Genomic DNA, 16,872 nt, shown 5'->3' on the forward strand with positions numbered 1-16,872 from the left:
GAAGGGAATGATTTTGAATTCAGGATGGCTTCCCCTATTCTTGAGGAAGGGGGGAAGAGTTATTTTTGCCAATTTCTCCTCACCTTCCATTTTGTGAGGTCCTAGGTCCTAGGTGCATTAATAGACATTTTCTCCACTCTGTGTACTCTCTGCATGATTGGCCATTATTCAGCCATTATTCATTATTTCACATGCCCATACGTTCTGAATTGATGCTCATTGCCCTGACCTGGATGTCTCAGGATAGCCCAATTTTTTGTCGAAGGCTTTCACGGCCGGATTCAATTGGTTCTGGTGGGTTTTCTGGGCTGTGTGGCCGTGGTATGGTGGATTTTGTGCCAGCCACAGATGCAGGCGAAACGTTAGGAACAAAATCCACCAGACCATGGCCACACAGCCCAGAAAACCCACCAGAACTAGCCCAATTTTGCCAGATCTTGAAAGCTAGGCAGTGTTGGTCTGGTTGGTATTTGGATGGGAGACTATCGCGGGTTTCTATGCAGAGGAAGGTATTTGGATGGGAGACTATCGTGGGTTTCTATGCAGAGGAACCACCTCTGTTAGTCTTTAGCAGGGTTGCCATAAGTCAGCTCTGCCTTGACACCATTTTACACAGACAAACAAATGTGTGTGAAGGAGCCAAGATTCTATTCCTTTTTTCATAGCTTCTTTCTCCAAAACCTACATTTAATCCTTGTTCTACTAATATCTTTGTCTTGGAGACACATGCCTCTTTCTGCTCTGAGATGCTTTATGGCCCAGATAAGTCTTGCTAGTAGGAGCTCTGAAAAGTCATTGCAGCTCTCCAATGCAATGTTGTTTCATTTGTTGAACACCATTTCACGGTTTTCATGCATTTCAACAGTCATGATTTTACCTTTGAGAGCATAAATGCCAGAACACAGTAATATAACACAGTAATTAGGATAATATTACATGGTTGTATACCACAAGGCATTGCTATCCTATGCTTAAAAATACTAGTACAGTGATGTCACAGTCTGCAAAATGATTTTAACATTATTTACATTTGTTTATAAATTAAGACTCCTACTGCTAATGCAGCTTGAAAAAATGGTTTCACATCATGGTAAGAATATGGCTTAATTTTCTAAGTTCCCTTGGGGTTGGACTTCCATCTTGGATCTTTTTTTTTCTTTTATGCACATTTCCATTCAAATACATCTCTCAACTACACAGTGTGCATGGGGGCAGGATTACAAAACAGAAGCCATGAAGAATGTGTATTTGTTATCAAAACTGATAATTTTAATTGGTAACCTTAATCCTTTTTACTTGTTAAAAATACATTAAATGAAACTCTCCTTTGTTTCTATATGCAGATGTTACCCACAGGTTCTTCTGTCTACATTGTCTTGTTGAGGTCTGCTACAATATATAGTTGACCTTTGGAGGAGAGATGATATTTCTTAAGTGCAACCCGAGAAGGAGTTACTTAATGCTCTGGTTCAGCATCCATACAGGTCTCCCATGGGTTCCGAGGCATGCGAGGCAAGGAGATGATCAGAAGAGCAATCCCACAGATGAACAGCAGGACAAAAGAAGCACAGGCACAGGCAAAAGACCAAGAGTAGTAGTACTCAATCCAGACAGTGTCATCACTGTCAATCATCCTTTTGACAGACTGCCTCATGACTTCCACAGAGATGATAATGCACAGGCCTATGGACAGGAAAAAGAAAAAATAACTGGGAGCATCGCTCCATTGCTCTATCCCCAATTAATTTAGGATATAATCAACTCCCATTACACTTTTTCCCATCACCTAATATTTCTGCTGATATTGTATTGATAATTTCTAATCAATGGAAGAGCACAGGTCAGGGGAAAAAAAGCCAGAGAATAAAAACAAAACAGTGATATGAAATAAATACAACTGATATTTAGCTCTTCCAAATTATTCCATTGTTATTGCTATAGAACATATTGCAGGGCAAAAAAAGAGCCATTTCAGGATCAACTAATGAAATAACACCTGAGGTGAGCTGATGGACACCTTTTTCTGCTTTTATACAAGTTCTCAAATGATATAAAAGTAAAGGGTGAGAGCTCACTGCTGTGTTCATTTTCTCCTGAGATTGCATAAAATGTCCGTTGGCGACAGTTTTAAAATGTTCTTTACACAGAGACATACTGCTTACCTAAATTGTTTGAAAAGCATGTCTGCTCTTGTGTTATGGGTGGGAAGACAATGCAAAATATTAGGAAGTATTGACTATACTCAAATGATAATCAATATCCAAATCAGTCATAATAACAATCCTCACAACTGTGCATACTAACTGCAAGGTACAGATGACAGGTTAATTGCATGCTGCATTTTATCTAATCAGTTTTGTAACAGAAAACTAACTGTAAGAGATTAATGACAGAAGGTGTGTAAACAGGGCAATTGTAAGCTGAAGAACAAAACCATTATGTTGGATCCAAATTAAAATTTACACCAGCCGTATGGAACTTACCTGCTTTCCTGTTTCCTACTTCAGTTCACTTATTTCCATAACTTGCTGCACTTGGAGGATAGGGGACCCTAACTAAAGATGGGGTGGGAGACTGCAGTGGTAAGCAGGAAATGATGGAAAACACCAATTTAGCTTGGATTCAGAAAATTATTCAGATATGAGAACAACAAATTGAATCTGAATTTATCATCTTATCTACAGATTTATTTAAAGTATTATATACCTTCTTTTTGTAACCTTCACTTTAAATGGTTATTGTACTGTATAATGTGGAAATGAATTCTAAACTTTTTTTCTATCTCTAGCGGAAAGTTTCTTTGGTGGGTGGAAGACTTATTTGAGTGGGTGACTCACTGACTTATTCAATGACTGTGGGTGATTCTGTCAATGGATAAGGGCAATCCAAATTCAAGTTCCTGCTCAGCAGTGAAACTTGCCAGATAATTCTGTGAGATCTCAGTAACCCCTACAGAAATCAATGAGAGACCACATTAGGATTGCTCCATTTCTCTCTCTAGGTAGAACACAAAGACAAGACTAAACTCGTGAACTCGTGGCACAGTGTGGTAAAATGCAGCATTGCAGTCAAAGTTCTACTCACAACCTGAGTTCTATCCTGACAGAAGTTGGTTTCAGGTAGCTGGCTTAAGGATGACTCAGCCTTCCATCCTTTCAGGTTGGTAAAATGAGGACCCAGCTTGCTGGGGGTAAAGCCTGCCTAGTAAACGTTGTGATGTGATGTCACCCCATGGGTCAGTAAGGACATGGTGCTTGTACAGGGGATTGCCTTTTGTCAGGTGCTGTCAAAGTGCCAGACTAGATGAGAAAAATCTACATGACAACTGCCATGTACAATAATAGTGCTGTGTGCAACTATTTGAGCCGTGGGCAAACTGATAAGATGCCTACACCCGATAGGTAAATGTTTTGTATATATGTAGCAAAGAGAAAGCAGAGGAGTGTGCCTTGGAACACCTGTTGTCTGGCAGAGCGCTTTGTTAGTATTGCAACAGTAAAGGAACCTCTAGCAGTTGACTGTGTGTCTGCGTGCTGTTCCTGGGTTGCATGCTACTGGGTGATCAACTCATGTGAAACGCAACCGCTGGAAAAATTGTCTACACTCCTCGCGGTCTTAACACCTTTGCCTTTTAAAGACTAAACTCCTCAATTGATAGGATGTAACTGAGTAAAACTCTCTCTCATAATGGAGAATTTTCAGGAATTGATCTGTTGTATAATTTTTCCCTGATTAAAAGTACAGTCATCCTCGCTTGACTAACTTCAGCTTAATACTTTGCTCTTTGGGAACATAACATTTATTTTTCTATAATTTAAAATTTTATTTACCCTGTGACTGCATGAAACAATCTTAAGACTATTGGACTTTATAACATTGTCTACTCTGACATTGTCTGTCCTTGGTCTCACAGAACATATCATTTGCTCCCAGATCATTTTAACTGAATATGTCAGAAGCTTTATCAGTGAGCCCACCCCATCAATATCCCATCATGTGATATTCTACCTGAAAAGGTGTAAAACATAGATGCTGGTTTAAGGAGATAATCCATCTTTTTCCTGAAGGATAAGAGGACACAAAGTGTTCCGATGATGGAAAACGCAACACTGAAGATGGCAATGGCTGCTGCAGAAATGCTGTATTCTAGCAAGAAAAAAAAACCCAATTAAGTGAAGGGTGAGTCTCACAAGACAAGTTTCAACCATATCAATCCAGTGGTCACATGAAAATAAATCTACATAATTAACTTTTTTTTCTCTTGTGACACAATGTACTTTTTAAAGAAGGCATTATGGGCAGCCAAAGGCTGAAGACAGAAGCATCTGTATCTGTGCTATCTAGATCTTGATTGAAGGATCCAAAACACACAAATATTGAAAGGTTCAGGATAAGCCAGTCATAGTGGGCTGACCAAAACAGAAAAAAACAGAAACATCCTCAATAGGTGAGGAAAACTACATTTATTTACATTTGTACCCTGCCTCATACCAGAATCCCTAGGGAGTTTATGCATGTTAAAAAAAAAATAAAACCACAATTAAAACATCATAAATAAAATACAACAAACGAAACAATAAAATAGTCTCAAAATAGCCCCAACCCCCACTCCCCCACCCATGGACCAGCAGCTGTAGAGAGGGTTTTCCAGAAAGGCTAACCAAATGCCTGGGCTAAAAGGGAGTCTTTGCCATGCACCTAAACCCCTTAAGGAGAAGGCTCATGGTGAATCTTTGAGGGGAGAGTATTCTGGGGCCTGGTGGCAATCAGGAAGAAAGCCCTTCCACATGCCCCTGCTTCCTGCACGTAGGTGCGGGGACAGTGGTGGGATCCAAAAATTTTAATAACAGGTTCCGATGGTGGTGGGATTCAAACAGTGGCGGCGCTGCACACACGCACCTCCAGTCCCTATTGGGCAGGGAGGTTGCTTTAGTAACCCCTTCTCGGCACTCAGAAAAAATTAGTAACCACTTCTAGAGAAGTGGTGAGAACTGGTTGGATCCCACCTCTGTGCAGGGAGGTACCAGCAGGAGTGCCTCCTCCTGTGACCTTAGAGTCTGGGCAGGTACATACAGGCACAGGCATTCCTTCAGAAAGGCAGGGTCCAAACTGTTTAGGGCTTTTTACTTCAATGCCAACACCTCGAATTGGAATGGGAGCAAATTGGGAGCCATTAGCTGTGTAAGTCTAAATGCGTGTATATGTTACCTCAGTATTATTAGAAAGCCTGATTACATAACATATAACTTCAAATAGAGAGACTTAAATTTGCTTAAAACCAAAGGTCCTTGCTTTGCTCAAATAATTAAAGAAGGCATGGAAGAGAGGAGTAAGAACCATCACCCTTCCTTCTGCTTGCCTTCTACAGTCCCATTCTCTAAATTCTTCTCTCAACAACAGCGCAAGCCTTTATTGGCATATATAAATTCTTCTCTCCCAGTTCCAGTATTAAAGCTTCAGTTTTTGTCAGGAAAGGTTGTATGTAAAGTGTGGAAATAAACACAAAAACACCTCCCAAAAAGCAGAAGTGTGTTACCAAATTCACATCTGACTCATGGTGCAAGGAAAAAGGAGATCTGATTCCTTTCTAATTTGAATTGACCAAGATTTTTCATCTAAACAAGGCGCAGTTTTGAATCTGCACTCAATTTCTACTCCTAATCATTTTCATTAGGTATTCCAAAGATCTAGTAGTCACAGGAAAAATACCTTCATTATCTCTGTTGTAGACTTCCATCAACTATAATTGTATAAGCTTTCATTGTTGTTTAAGAGAGGAGCTCATTGGGGGACAGGGGAGGGCGGGCTGGCTAAGTGGGCTCAGGAGGTGGTATATGCCTCATTAATGAAGTGAGTAGTGTCAGAATTTCTGAAAGAGGCAGAGGTCTGTCCCCTTTTGAAGGGGGCCCTCTTTGGACCCTATGGTGCTGGCCAACTATCCCATTTTGGGACAAGGTCCTGAAGTGGTGATGGCTCAAGTGCAGGCTTATTTGGAAAAAAAACTGTTCAGAGCCGAATGCAACAAATCGCCCGATGATAGCAGGAGTGTGTCTCAACAGATTGAACAAAGAACATGACAAGGGATCTCATCCACGAACAGTAAATCAGAGATTTCTTGTTAAGCACAATATGCAGGGTTGAGTGATCAGAAAGGTTTAGTCAATCACTTAGTCAAGTGTTAGTGGAAACTGTGAAAATCTACCAGTGGGGAAGAATCCAGCTCAGAGCTAAAAGCCTAGCTGAATATTTCCAGAATTACACCATTTTCATCTCTATGGTTGGTTCTGGTAATATTACTCTTACCATAATAATTTTAGCTGCTTCTTATGTTGTTGTGAGTTAAAGCTGTTGAATACACCATCAACTAATTGTCAAGACAAGGTCCAATCCATCTTAAAAAAAATTCTTACCTCTCTGTGTTGTAACTTCAAATATTTCTGTGCTCTCTCCAGGGGCAAAATGTGTGAAGTACGAACAGTTGTGTTCTAAGAAAAACAAAACAACGCATAAATTTGGGGTACCAGTTTATTAGCTGGGCTCTAGTTGAATGTAACTTTTTCTTTTAGTAAAGATTTGGGAGTAAAGTGGTTTCATTTTTTTAAACTACTACGACTACTTCAGTGGTATGGCTTTACTATCCAGAGCCTTAAGCCTACCAGCATAATTTTTAAAATCTCCCCTTTCCCTTCTAATTATAAATGTTTTAAATTTTTTATTCAACACTGAATTATTAAAAGGCCAACAGTAATATTTGGATTCCACAGAATAAATGATTTTTATCATTGTTCATAAACATTCTTTAATAAAGACAAGTTTTCCATCTTTCTGTGTTCACTATATACATGCCATGTGATTGAGAGCATGTTGGAAAAGCAACAATCTGAAAAATGAACTTCAAATTAGCCTTTTAATTCAGGTGCCTTTGTAGCAAAAAAAAAAAAAGTTACAGTAACTGGGAATAGTCAAAGATTTTAGCTATGCCAAAGGATTATTGGAGGTTCTAAACCATGCTATAACTGATTTATAATTCTGCATAGCTGTTACCATCTTTGATCAATCAACTTCTTCCAGTTACTTTAAAAGCAGTCTTCTCGTACTCTAAGAAGGAGTCTAGATCTAATTAAATAAAGCTTGAGCCTAAATGCATCTAGCCAAGCTGCTGATTTCAACTAATAAGACCACATGCTCCATCTTACTGGAGCATATCCACTCCTCTCTAAACTTAGTTTTGTCCTCCGGAGATATACTGTGCCCCCCTGGAAACAAGGGGGGGGGGTAAACCTTGAGCTTTGACAACCTTAGACACCCCACTACCCACCATGAACAGCAGGGACGAAGCGAGGGGGGAAAGCGCCTGGTGCGTCCTCCGCCCTTGCCACCACATCCTGCCCCAGCCTGGCCAAGCTAAAGAAGTTGCCTAGAGGCATTGTAGTGATCTTTCTAAAGAAATCTTTAAGAGATGAGGTGTTACAAATACATTCTAAAAGGCGTTATGAATAAAAGGCCATGAAGCAATAGTTCTGAAAGAGATACCCATCTATATTCTTAGAAAGAGGAGAGATTACCAGCCACCGATTAAGTGGCTTAATGATAATCAGATTAACTTTAGATAGAAACAACTGGAGGATCTCTCTTTTACATACAACACAAAGAAGATCAGTGTTAACTCTCTGGGTGAGATGGACAACTTCTTAGACATCAACAAAAAGAATTTTTTAAATAGTTTAAATGCATTTAAATCAAATATGTCAATTTAATTTAGGTAAAAGTATCGCAGGCAGTTAAAAGGTTCCTTTCCCCCTTCCCTCTTCTTTTCTCTTCCCCCTTAGCTTTTTTCCCTTCACCTTGTTTACTTTTTTTTGATGTGGCATGAACGATTGGTGTCGGGGTATGGGGGAGTATTTAGATTTGTTTCCCTTCTTTTTTGTCCTTTTTCTTACCCTCGTTGCTCCCATAATTCATTTGTCTTTTATAAAGATGAGTTTGAAAACAATATTGGTCAATATTAATAGTTTAAATAGTCCAAATAAATACAAAAAAGTTTTCCACTCTTTGTATAATTTTAAAGGTGGATATAATCTGCCTCCAGGAAACATATGAAAAAGAAAGTTGAAAAAATTTTGGAATGTAAAAAGTTGGGCATTCTGTTCTGTAATTCTATGGTTGAAGAAAGGGCATAAAACTCCACAATTGATTTCCCGAATTGAGTCATTTAGGATTAGGGAATTTCTAGAAAAATATCTGTATTTACAATACAAAGATATATTAAATATAAGGAATAAGGAATTAAAATTAAAGAGCATAAATTGTAGTTGTGGATAAATAATGTCAGTGGTTTACTTATCTCCAATTACAGGAATTCTTTAATGCAGATTAAAAGGGTTTTTTTTCAATTGATAGAAAATGAATTTGAAAAAAAACAATGTTAAAAGATGAAAAATTAATTTAAAATTAATGTTGTGAGGGGACTGAAGCCACAGCGAAAATGGCAGAAGGGTTGTGCTGGTGCCCATGCCACCGTGCTCCATAAAGTGACACAGACACTGGTGCCCAGAGACATATCCCTGTGACCATCTGCCACACAAACCTGGAAGCTGGGCCTTGAAGCAGCTCATTGCTGCTACAAATGCCTGCATCAGCATTTGAGGGGGGTGGGGTTTGAGAGCATTCCTGGAGGCAGAAATGCCCCCTTCCTGGAGGCAGGAATGTTGTTTGAGCCCAGGAATGCCCTCTTCCAGTGGTGCAGACTTATACCACCAAAAAAGGTTACATTCATCATTTTTCACAATGGTTTCCATGGTAAGAAAGGAGTTTCTCCTTCTCCCCTGGTGCCTATAGCGCTGATTGTATTTTTTGAGGCAGCATGGCAGCACTATCCCTGGATGCTGCTGTACCCCCCCCCCTTTGGATTGGGTTGTTAATTTAAGATGAGGATAGAACTGTAATTTTTGTGCTGTAGGGAGAATGAATGAGCTCTTGGTTATACATTCCATATTGAAATGTGTTTTATTATTCAGTATTTTCACTGTGGCTTCTTAAACACAATATAACAATTACTGTTAACAAGTTAGCTCCAGGCTATCCTATTTAAAAGAAAGAAGGGCCCATAGCTCAGTAGCTGAACATTTTGTTACAGACATCTGTGGTCTCAGATAGAGACACTGCCAACCAATTTACTCTGAAGTCCCAAATATCACATTACCGTTCAATGCTGACCATACAGATTAGTGTTGCAAAGTGTAGATCCGTGGTGGCGAACCTTTGGCACTCCAGATGTTATGGACTACAATTCCCATCAGCCCCTGCCAGGATGGCCAATTGGCTGTGCTGGCAGGGGCTGATGGGAATTGTAGTCCATAACATCTGGAGTGCCAAAGGTTCGCCACCACTGGTGTAGATGGACAGTTCTTAATTTTTCATATGTTGAATGAAAAGTTGAGATCCTAGCCTCTAGACAAATAGCTATGCTTGAATAAGCTGCTCCTTACAACGATTGCACAGTGTATTCTGGGTATCCTCTCTTGTTCTTGTCCTCCTTCTACAGGATGTGTTTATAACAAGCTCTCTTCTCACTCCTTTCTCCTATATTACTTCGATAATAACTTGGGAAAGAGAAAGCTAGATTAAACTTCTCGCATCCAGTGCCTAGAAACCATAAGACAGTACATAAATTCCCCCTGCATTTCCTGAAAGGAGGGGGGGAAACAAGCTAGAATATCAATCAGAGTGATGACAACTATAATCAAGTCAAGCCAAGAACCTTTAATGGCATATATACTATACTGACTGTGATTCCCAACAGCTTGCCAACAACGAATTAAACAACAGAGTTGGCGGCAGAAATACCAGAAGAACTGCTGGCCTCCCTGTACTGAACTGTTTGCAAGTGGATTTTGCTATTCTGCACAACTTCAAAGAGTACTGAAAGCAGTTTGAAAGTGCATTATTCTGCATGTGCGGAATGAGCCAAAGTCTTTCATGGTGTGGGATATTTGTACCTCTTCCTTGTCTCACAGCAGAAGGTAAGACATTGCACAAAGCTAAAATTAGTGCACGACGCAGCTTAGGGCCAGGAAGTAAGAATAAATATTTGGCCATGCCCCAGGAGTCATATAAAATACCTAGGGAAATTGGTGAACAGTACTTGCTAGGCTGGGCCATCAAACCATGATACTCAAACTCATAAAGTTTGCCTATGATTGTCTTCAGCACTTCATTTGGCGGTAACATGGCTAGGGTGTCCACAGTTAGACCCAGGGCAGTCAGCTTGGCTTCAATAAGTGACCAACAATCTGAAGAGTACAGAGTAGAAAAAGCAAGAGAGGTAAAGCTCTTACCATCATGTTTAAAGCAAAGTTTTTCCCAGTATTTGAAAGTTATATTCTAGTCCAGGCCCTGGTCTCAAGGAGGTGTTGACTTGCCTCAGAGAGCGGAAGGCCAAAGTTTTTATAAAGGAAGGTAGATTGGATCCGTTCAGTATCCCTATTCCAGGAATGGATCTAAAGAGGGTGTCTGGAGGCTGCTGGAACGCCCCTCCTCGGACTTGATCCGGCGGCTGTCCCACCCCACCGCGAGCTGACAACCAAGCCAGGCGCCCCTTTCCCGGCAGGGTTGAGTGTGGTGCACCCGAATACGGGCCAGGATATCGGCTCAAACGGGGCTCAGCTGGCCGGCGTTGGGCCAAAGACGAGGCTCGGGGGCGAGGCAGGGAATGCCCCAGAAGCCCCTGCAAGGGCATATAAGGCAGAAGGGAATGGGTGGGTGAGGCTTCGCATGGCTGGGCGTGAGTGGGGACTGTGGAGGCTAAGGGAGGAAGCGAGGAAGGGAGGCGAGAAGAGCGAGTTAGAGAGAGAAAAGAGTTGGAGAGGAGAGAGAAGGTGGGTGGAAGAGAAAACAACGGAGGGACGAGGGAAGACAGAGAGTGAAGCTGCTAGGGAGGAGGCAAGGAAGAGAGGAGGACAGAAAGCAGAGAGGGTTCCAGACAGGAGGAAAGAACAGCAGGGAGAAGGAGCACCGAAAGAAGGGGAGAGGCTGAAGGGGCAACGGCTGGAGGGCTCCAAGGGTGTGGCAGACTGGGCCCCCAGGAGAGTCCTGCTGTAGTGGCAGATAAAGCCTAGAACAGCTGAGTGAGTGGGCCCTTTACCAGCACCTGTGGCTCAAGTCGCTGGCATTTGTTTGGACCCCTAAGACCGGGGCCGCAGACGGGGAGCCCAACACCCCGAAAAGGGATGGTGGGACGGATTGCTGGCCTCAACCACAGGCGGGGGAGGGGGAACGCCACAGAGGGACACCATATAGGAGTTGAGTGCACGCCTTCGCGTTGAATAAGTGCAGCAGGAAGGAATCCATGGCCCTTGTTAAAGAAAAAGTGCAATATGGCCTTAACGGTGATTTTGCTGGTAGCAATGACCCTATTCCTATGAGATGACCAACCTGCCCTATGGTGAAAGTGCAGGCCCACATATTTAAAGAGCTTAACTGGCTCAATTGATTCACCATTAAGAGACCACCTAGTAGGTTGCCAAGAACCAGAAAATACTACCATCTTCAACTTTGTATAGTTGATATTGAGGTCATTGTTACTGCAATATTCAGCACATTGGTCCAAAAGTCGCTTAAGGCCTACCTTTGTGCAGGATAACAAGATCGTGTCATCTGCATAAAGAAGAACAGGGATACTCTGGTTCTTCAAGGTGGGACAATGGGAATACAATTGCTTACATGCAGGGACCAAGTCATTAAGGAAAAGGTTAAATAATGTTGGGGCCAGAACACAACCCTGTTTTACCCCTCTACAGGAGGGATTTTATCAGTAACTTGGCCATCTTGAGTGCACTTTACCTGGCAAACTGTATTGCTATGCAGGGTCATTATCAAGAAGAGTAGTGTTTTGTCTTTGCCTAAACAGTCCAGCTTGCTCCAAAGGAGATGCCTTGGCACAAAGTCAAAGGCTGTTTTGAGGTCTCAAAAAATCAAAAAGTTGATGAGGCAGACCATACTGATTTTCCTTTAGCATACTTTGTGCCTGAGCCCTGCTCAGAACCATGTCAAAGTTCACTATCCCTCTCATTGGCTCTGTGATGATAGTTATTTATGATGATTAGAAATCTCATTTCTCCAGCGCAACTCAAGCTCATGTTTACCTAGTCAATAGAGTTGAAGTCTCCTAGTATCATAAAATTATCTGCCTCAGTCCCCTCCCTTATTTCCTTATGCATTTCAAGATTATTCTTAAGGGTTTGATCAGGTGGGTGATAGTACATCCTTTTAAAAGTAATCCTTAGGGGCCAATTTTTCCACATATCACTTCTGTGGTGGAGTTAATTCTCCTATGTTCTCAAACATTTGACTGTATGCCCTCATTGATTGCAATGCAACACCTCCCCCATTCAATTCATCCCTGTCCTGCCTATAGAATTGCCCAGGGATGATTTTATCCCATAGATTTTCCTCATTCCATCTTGTCTCTGAGGCTGTTTCTGCACAGCCCAATAACAGCTCCCCAGGGATGGTAAAACACCATCCCTGGGGCACTCTTTGCATAGCATTGCAGCAGCGCTGTGCTCATGCCGGCCAAGTAGCGTGAAAACACCGCTTTTGAACCTTGCTCAATAAGCGAGGTTTATCAAAAGTGATGTCTTCCACACGCTGCTGTGTGAAAGGTAGCAGGTGGAAGGTGGAGTTTTCCCTCCGCCTTCCCCAAACAGCTCTTACTGTCTTCTGGCTTCCGTCGCATTGTGGAGGGCAGGGGACATGCTCCTGGCCTCTGACTCCAGAACCATCACTCTGGCCTCGAGGACATGTCCTCTGGCCTCCACAATGCAATGGAAGCCAGGAGGAGCTCAGAGTCGTTTGGGGATGGTCTGGTGTGTGTGTGTGTATCAGCATAAATTATGCCGATGCACCCCCGCTCTGCTGGCCATGCAGAAACAGCCTGAAGATACCTGCTGTATCTAAATTGTCACTGAGCAACCCCATCTTGGCCATCTTGGCTCAGAGGTTTCTAGTATTGGATTAGACACACCCTAACCCCCCTCAGCCCCTTTGTCACTCCCAAATTCTATTGCGTTCCTATAATATCTCCAGTGTTTACCCAGTCATCTCTTTTGACTGATATGCACACCCTTATAAGATTGATCTGGAGTTTTGAACTTGGTTGTCATCAATATACTGATGACACCCAGTTATATCTGCTGATGGATGGTCATCCAAATACTGTACCAGGGGTTCTGGCCAGTTGCTTGGAGGCCATGTGGAATGGTTTAAACAGAACCAGTTGAACCTGAATGCATCTAAGATGGAGGTCCTGTGTCTGTTCCAGTGGGAGGGGTGGGCAAATGGAAGTTGCCAGTTTCTGACTCTTGATGGCCTCCTCTCTGCCTGGTATGGTGCCAGCTATGGTGCCAGCCTCCTCCTGCCTCTACTGGCCTTCTCCCTGTCTATGCAAGCCCCAGGCACCTGTGCCTGCCATGGTGCTCACCTATCAGCACCCTCTGGCCTCAAACAGCTCCCATCTCACTACCTTGGCCTTGGGAGCATTCTTGTCTCCCATAATGCTGCTTCCCGTAGTCATGGTTCCTGCGCCACCATCAACCTAGCTTCTGCTGCCATCTTTTCAGCCCCCATGGTTGAGTACTTTCAGTTGAGAGGATATTCTGGCAGAGGGTGGAACAGGGGTCTGGGCCAGTGTCCCACACAGTGCATTATCCACATATAATAACACTGATACTAGGGTGTTAGCCAACATAGGGAAATGGAATTTTGGATTTTTTAAAAAGGATGCCATATCATTTAGATTCAAATTAAATGATAATGGGGCTAACAAGTATTCTTGTCAAATACCCTTCTGTGAAGGAAAAGAATTGGACAAATGACTTTCCATACTACAACGATTATGAGCCAAAACAAAATAATTTCTTGATTAATTGTAACAATCACTGGTCAGTTGGAGATTTCCCTAATTTGCCCCACAAGTGATCCCTTGTGATTGAGTCAAAAGCCATTTGGAAATCCATAAAATCCACATATAAGTTGCTTATTGGCATTGATATTTATTTTCTGGGTAAATGATATAAAATGAGGCAACGATCTATAGTAAGTCTTCCAGAAACAGTCTCTTGTTCAGTACCTAGAATCTTTTCAGAAATTACCCAGTCCAATAATCTCTGTAAGAGGCATAGAGTCTTCCTAGTGAAGACAAGAGATCAACAGATTTGTCATATCAACTTTTATAGCTGGGCACTATAATCACTTGTCTCCATATGCTTGGGATTATGTTTCAATTATCACTGAAAAAACGTGACCCAGAATAGAGCTCCAATAGCCTATGTTATGCTGGTACAACTTAATAGGAATCATATCTGGGAGCTATATTTGCTCAAACTATATTTGCTCAAGGTTGGAGTGTTTGTTTTAGAATGGTTTTAACTGAGACTTAAATTTAAATTGTGTTTTTATTGACTTGTACACCGCCCAGAGCCCTTCAGGGATGGGGCGGTATATCAAAATTAACAAATAAATAAGTAAATAAATAAACATGACTCATGTTAGAGAGAATGTGTCATTAGGCCTGTAGTGGCCAGAAAAGTCCCGGAGTCCTCAGCCTTTCCTCATAGGAATGGTCTTAATCATCTTGGTTGCCCTTTCCTGCGCTTTTTCCATCTCTTTTTTTGAGATAGGGCATTCAGAATTCCAAATCACTAATTTCCAAGAAAGCTTGCTTTCCTGCAATTAAAGTTTTTTTTCTTCAGTGAAATGCACAGACCTACTTCCACTACACATTGTGAGATAAATATAAAGCCCATAAACAACCACCTGTCTTAATAAAATAGATTCATCGCATAGTGGATTTGTTTACTTTGATGGTTGTCAGCATATACACATATGGAAAGAACATAGAACACCCCTCTGTTGCCTTTCAAATGTGCACAGTAAACAAATAGGCAATTATAGAGATGGCATCATGTAAGAGCACCATGAATAGAATTTATAGTGCCATAAAGGGATGGTGGTGTCTCTAGACGTTTTTGACAGGCATTTCCAGGATTCTACTAAACTGAGATGTAAATAACATCATCAAGCATTTTTGTTGTCATTTGAGACTCTCAAAAATACTCACATTTCTTCTGTAATTTATTACTTCCCGTGATTAAAGTTTAGTATTTTTATAGAACTAGGAATACCCCTACTGCTTTGTGAAATTAAACTGAAGTGCAGAAAGCTTGGTAAGCTTTCTTCTTCTGATGAGCTTGGTTTTGCTAGTTAAAGAGGCACATGAAAAGTGGAAGATAAAATGGGTGAAACGTGAATGGGAATTAGGGCAATTATCTTAAAAGTAACGGAGGAAATAGATGTTTTTTTATCTCACCATCTATCACAAAGCTCCAGGCAAATGTGTGTGTATGTGTTAATCTCCAAATGTTGTGTGTGTGTGTATGTGAGAGAGCGTTTCCAGATGCTGGGTTACTGGATCTCAAATGACATTGTTGCTTCCACTTTGATTTATGCATTTATAACTGTTACATCTGTTATTTTTTGCAGCTTTGGCAAAAATGTTTTGCCTGACCAATCTTTTCCTTTTTCTGCAACTAATAATTAAAACACTGTACGTGAAGCTGATCCAGATGCTAATGATATACAAACTCATTTTGAATTTCAAATGGCTAGGTAATTACTACTGTGGGCTATTCAGGCAGCTATTACTATTAATGACCTACTTCTATGCTTTATTTCTTCATTCTGCTTCTTTTCTATATTCCACATTTCTTCCACCAGGAAACTCAAGACAACTTTTATAAGCTCTGATCTGGGCCATGAGTTTCCAGAATGTCATGAGCCAGCTCATTTTCCAGATATAAAGGGAGATGCCTTCTGTGCCTTTAATAGCTGTCAATAAATACAGTCAACCAATATGCTATATCATATGTAAATACAATATAATAGATGAGCATAAAAAACCATGAACAAAGAAAAGGAGGAACCAAACCAGCAGTTATTTTTTTTGGTCATCTCTTCCCTACTTTCCTTAGCACATTTTTGTTGTACAGGTTAGTTGGTGAGCATTATAGGAAATTTTTAAAGAATATATTGTGAATGTAATAGACAGTCCCACAAAAATATGAATATAAATCTTAGTTTGAAAACCGAATTGATGCCGTCAACTCAGTCAATGAATTTTCAGGTTGGTGTTGGAGAAAGCAAAAACACATACCTCCTGGCAGACTGATGGGCCCACAGCTCTTATCCTTGCCCAACTCCTCTTCTGTTATGTAGATCCTTTTTGTACAGAGCCGCCATAGCCCAAAGTGAGCTGCTTCACAAGTATCATTGTACTTCTCCACCTTAGGACTCAGTACAGCCCAGTGATCTGTCACCACAGCTGTAAACATTAAAGCAACACCAACTAAAATAATAGCAAAAGTCACTTGGACTTTCAGTGCCTTGCCTTCAGACATAGCTGGAAATAACACAAAAAGCTATGCAGTGGCTGCTGCTGGCTCAGGATATATCTGCCAGTGCTAAGAACACTGTGCAAAGAACATTGCCAGTTGAGTAGTCTTCCAAAGTCTTGGCGTATCTAAGCATTTTCAAATGTCAGCTCCGTGAGTTCACACTGGAGTGAGTTGCGGGTAGGGGAAGATGAATGCCAATCAAACATACAGCTGTTGCAATATATCAGTAGCTGGATGACTAGACTGGTTGTGAGTGAGTTCTATTAATGTACAGAGAGTAAGAGTAACTGGGCTGCTCAGGTTACTCACCAAAGCCAGTTTGTTGGGATTTGCATTGGGAACTACACGAGCTAACTCAAAGCTTAACTAATGGTGTAATCTCATATAGCCAATGCCAGAGTTGTGTATACACTATAAAATA

At 41.3% G+C, this 16,872-nt stretch overlaps 1 protein-coding gene across 1 annotated transcript; it reads right to left on the reverse strand.

The window, feature by feature from the left end:
• Nucleotides 1-468: 468 nt before the first annotated feature.
• Nucleotides 469-16,598, reverse strand: CACNG1 (calcium voltage-gated channel auxiliary subunit gamma 1). The gene is made up of 4 exons (XM_048490446.1): nucleotides 16,211-16,598; nucleotides 6,411-6,485; nucleotides 4,009-4,146; nucleotides 469-1,683 (listed from the first exon to the last, which is right to left on the reverse strand). The coding sequence occupies exons 1-4, from the start codon at nucleotides 16,452-16,454 to the stop codon at nucleotides 1,457-1,459; spliced, it is 684 nt and encodes a 227-aa protein (XP_048346403.1). The 5' UTR covers nucleotides 16,455-16,598; the 3' UTR covers nucleotides 469-1,456.
• Between the last annotated feature and the right edge of the window lie 274 nt (nucleotides 16,599-16,872).

This window comes from Sphaerodactylus townsendi, linkage group LG03 (genome assembly GCF_021028975.2).
Source record: "Sphaerodactylus townsendi isolate TG3544 linkage group LG03, MPM_Stown_v2.3, whole genome shotgun sequence".
NCBI classification, from domain to species: Eukaryota; Metazoa; Chordata; class Lepidosauria; order Squamata; family Sphaerodactylidae; genus Sphaerodactylus; species Sphaerodactylus townsendi.

Coding starts and splice junctions, on each gene's coding strand:
- CACNG1 (XM_048490446.1), bottom strand. CDS start 16,454: ATGTCTGAAGGCAAGGCACTGAAAGTCCAAGTGACTTTTGCTATTATT. Junction 6,486..16,210: donor GCCCATCAGTCTGCCAGGAG/GTATGTGTTTTT, acceptor TGTTTTTCTTAG/AACACAACTGTTCGTACTTC. Junction 1,684..4,008: donor TATGTTTTACACCTTTTCAG/GTAGAATATCAC, acceptor TCCTGTCCATAG/GCCTGTGCATTATCATCTCT.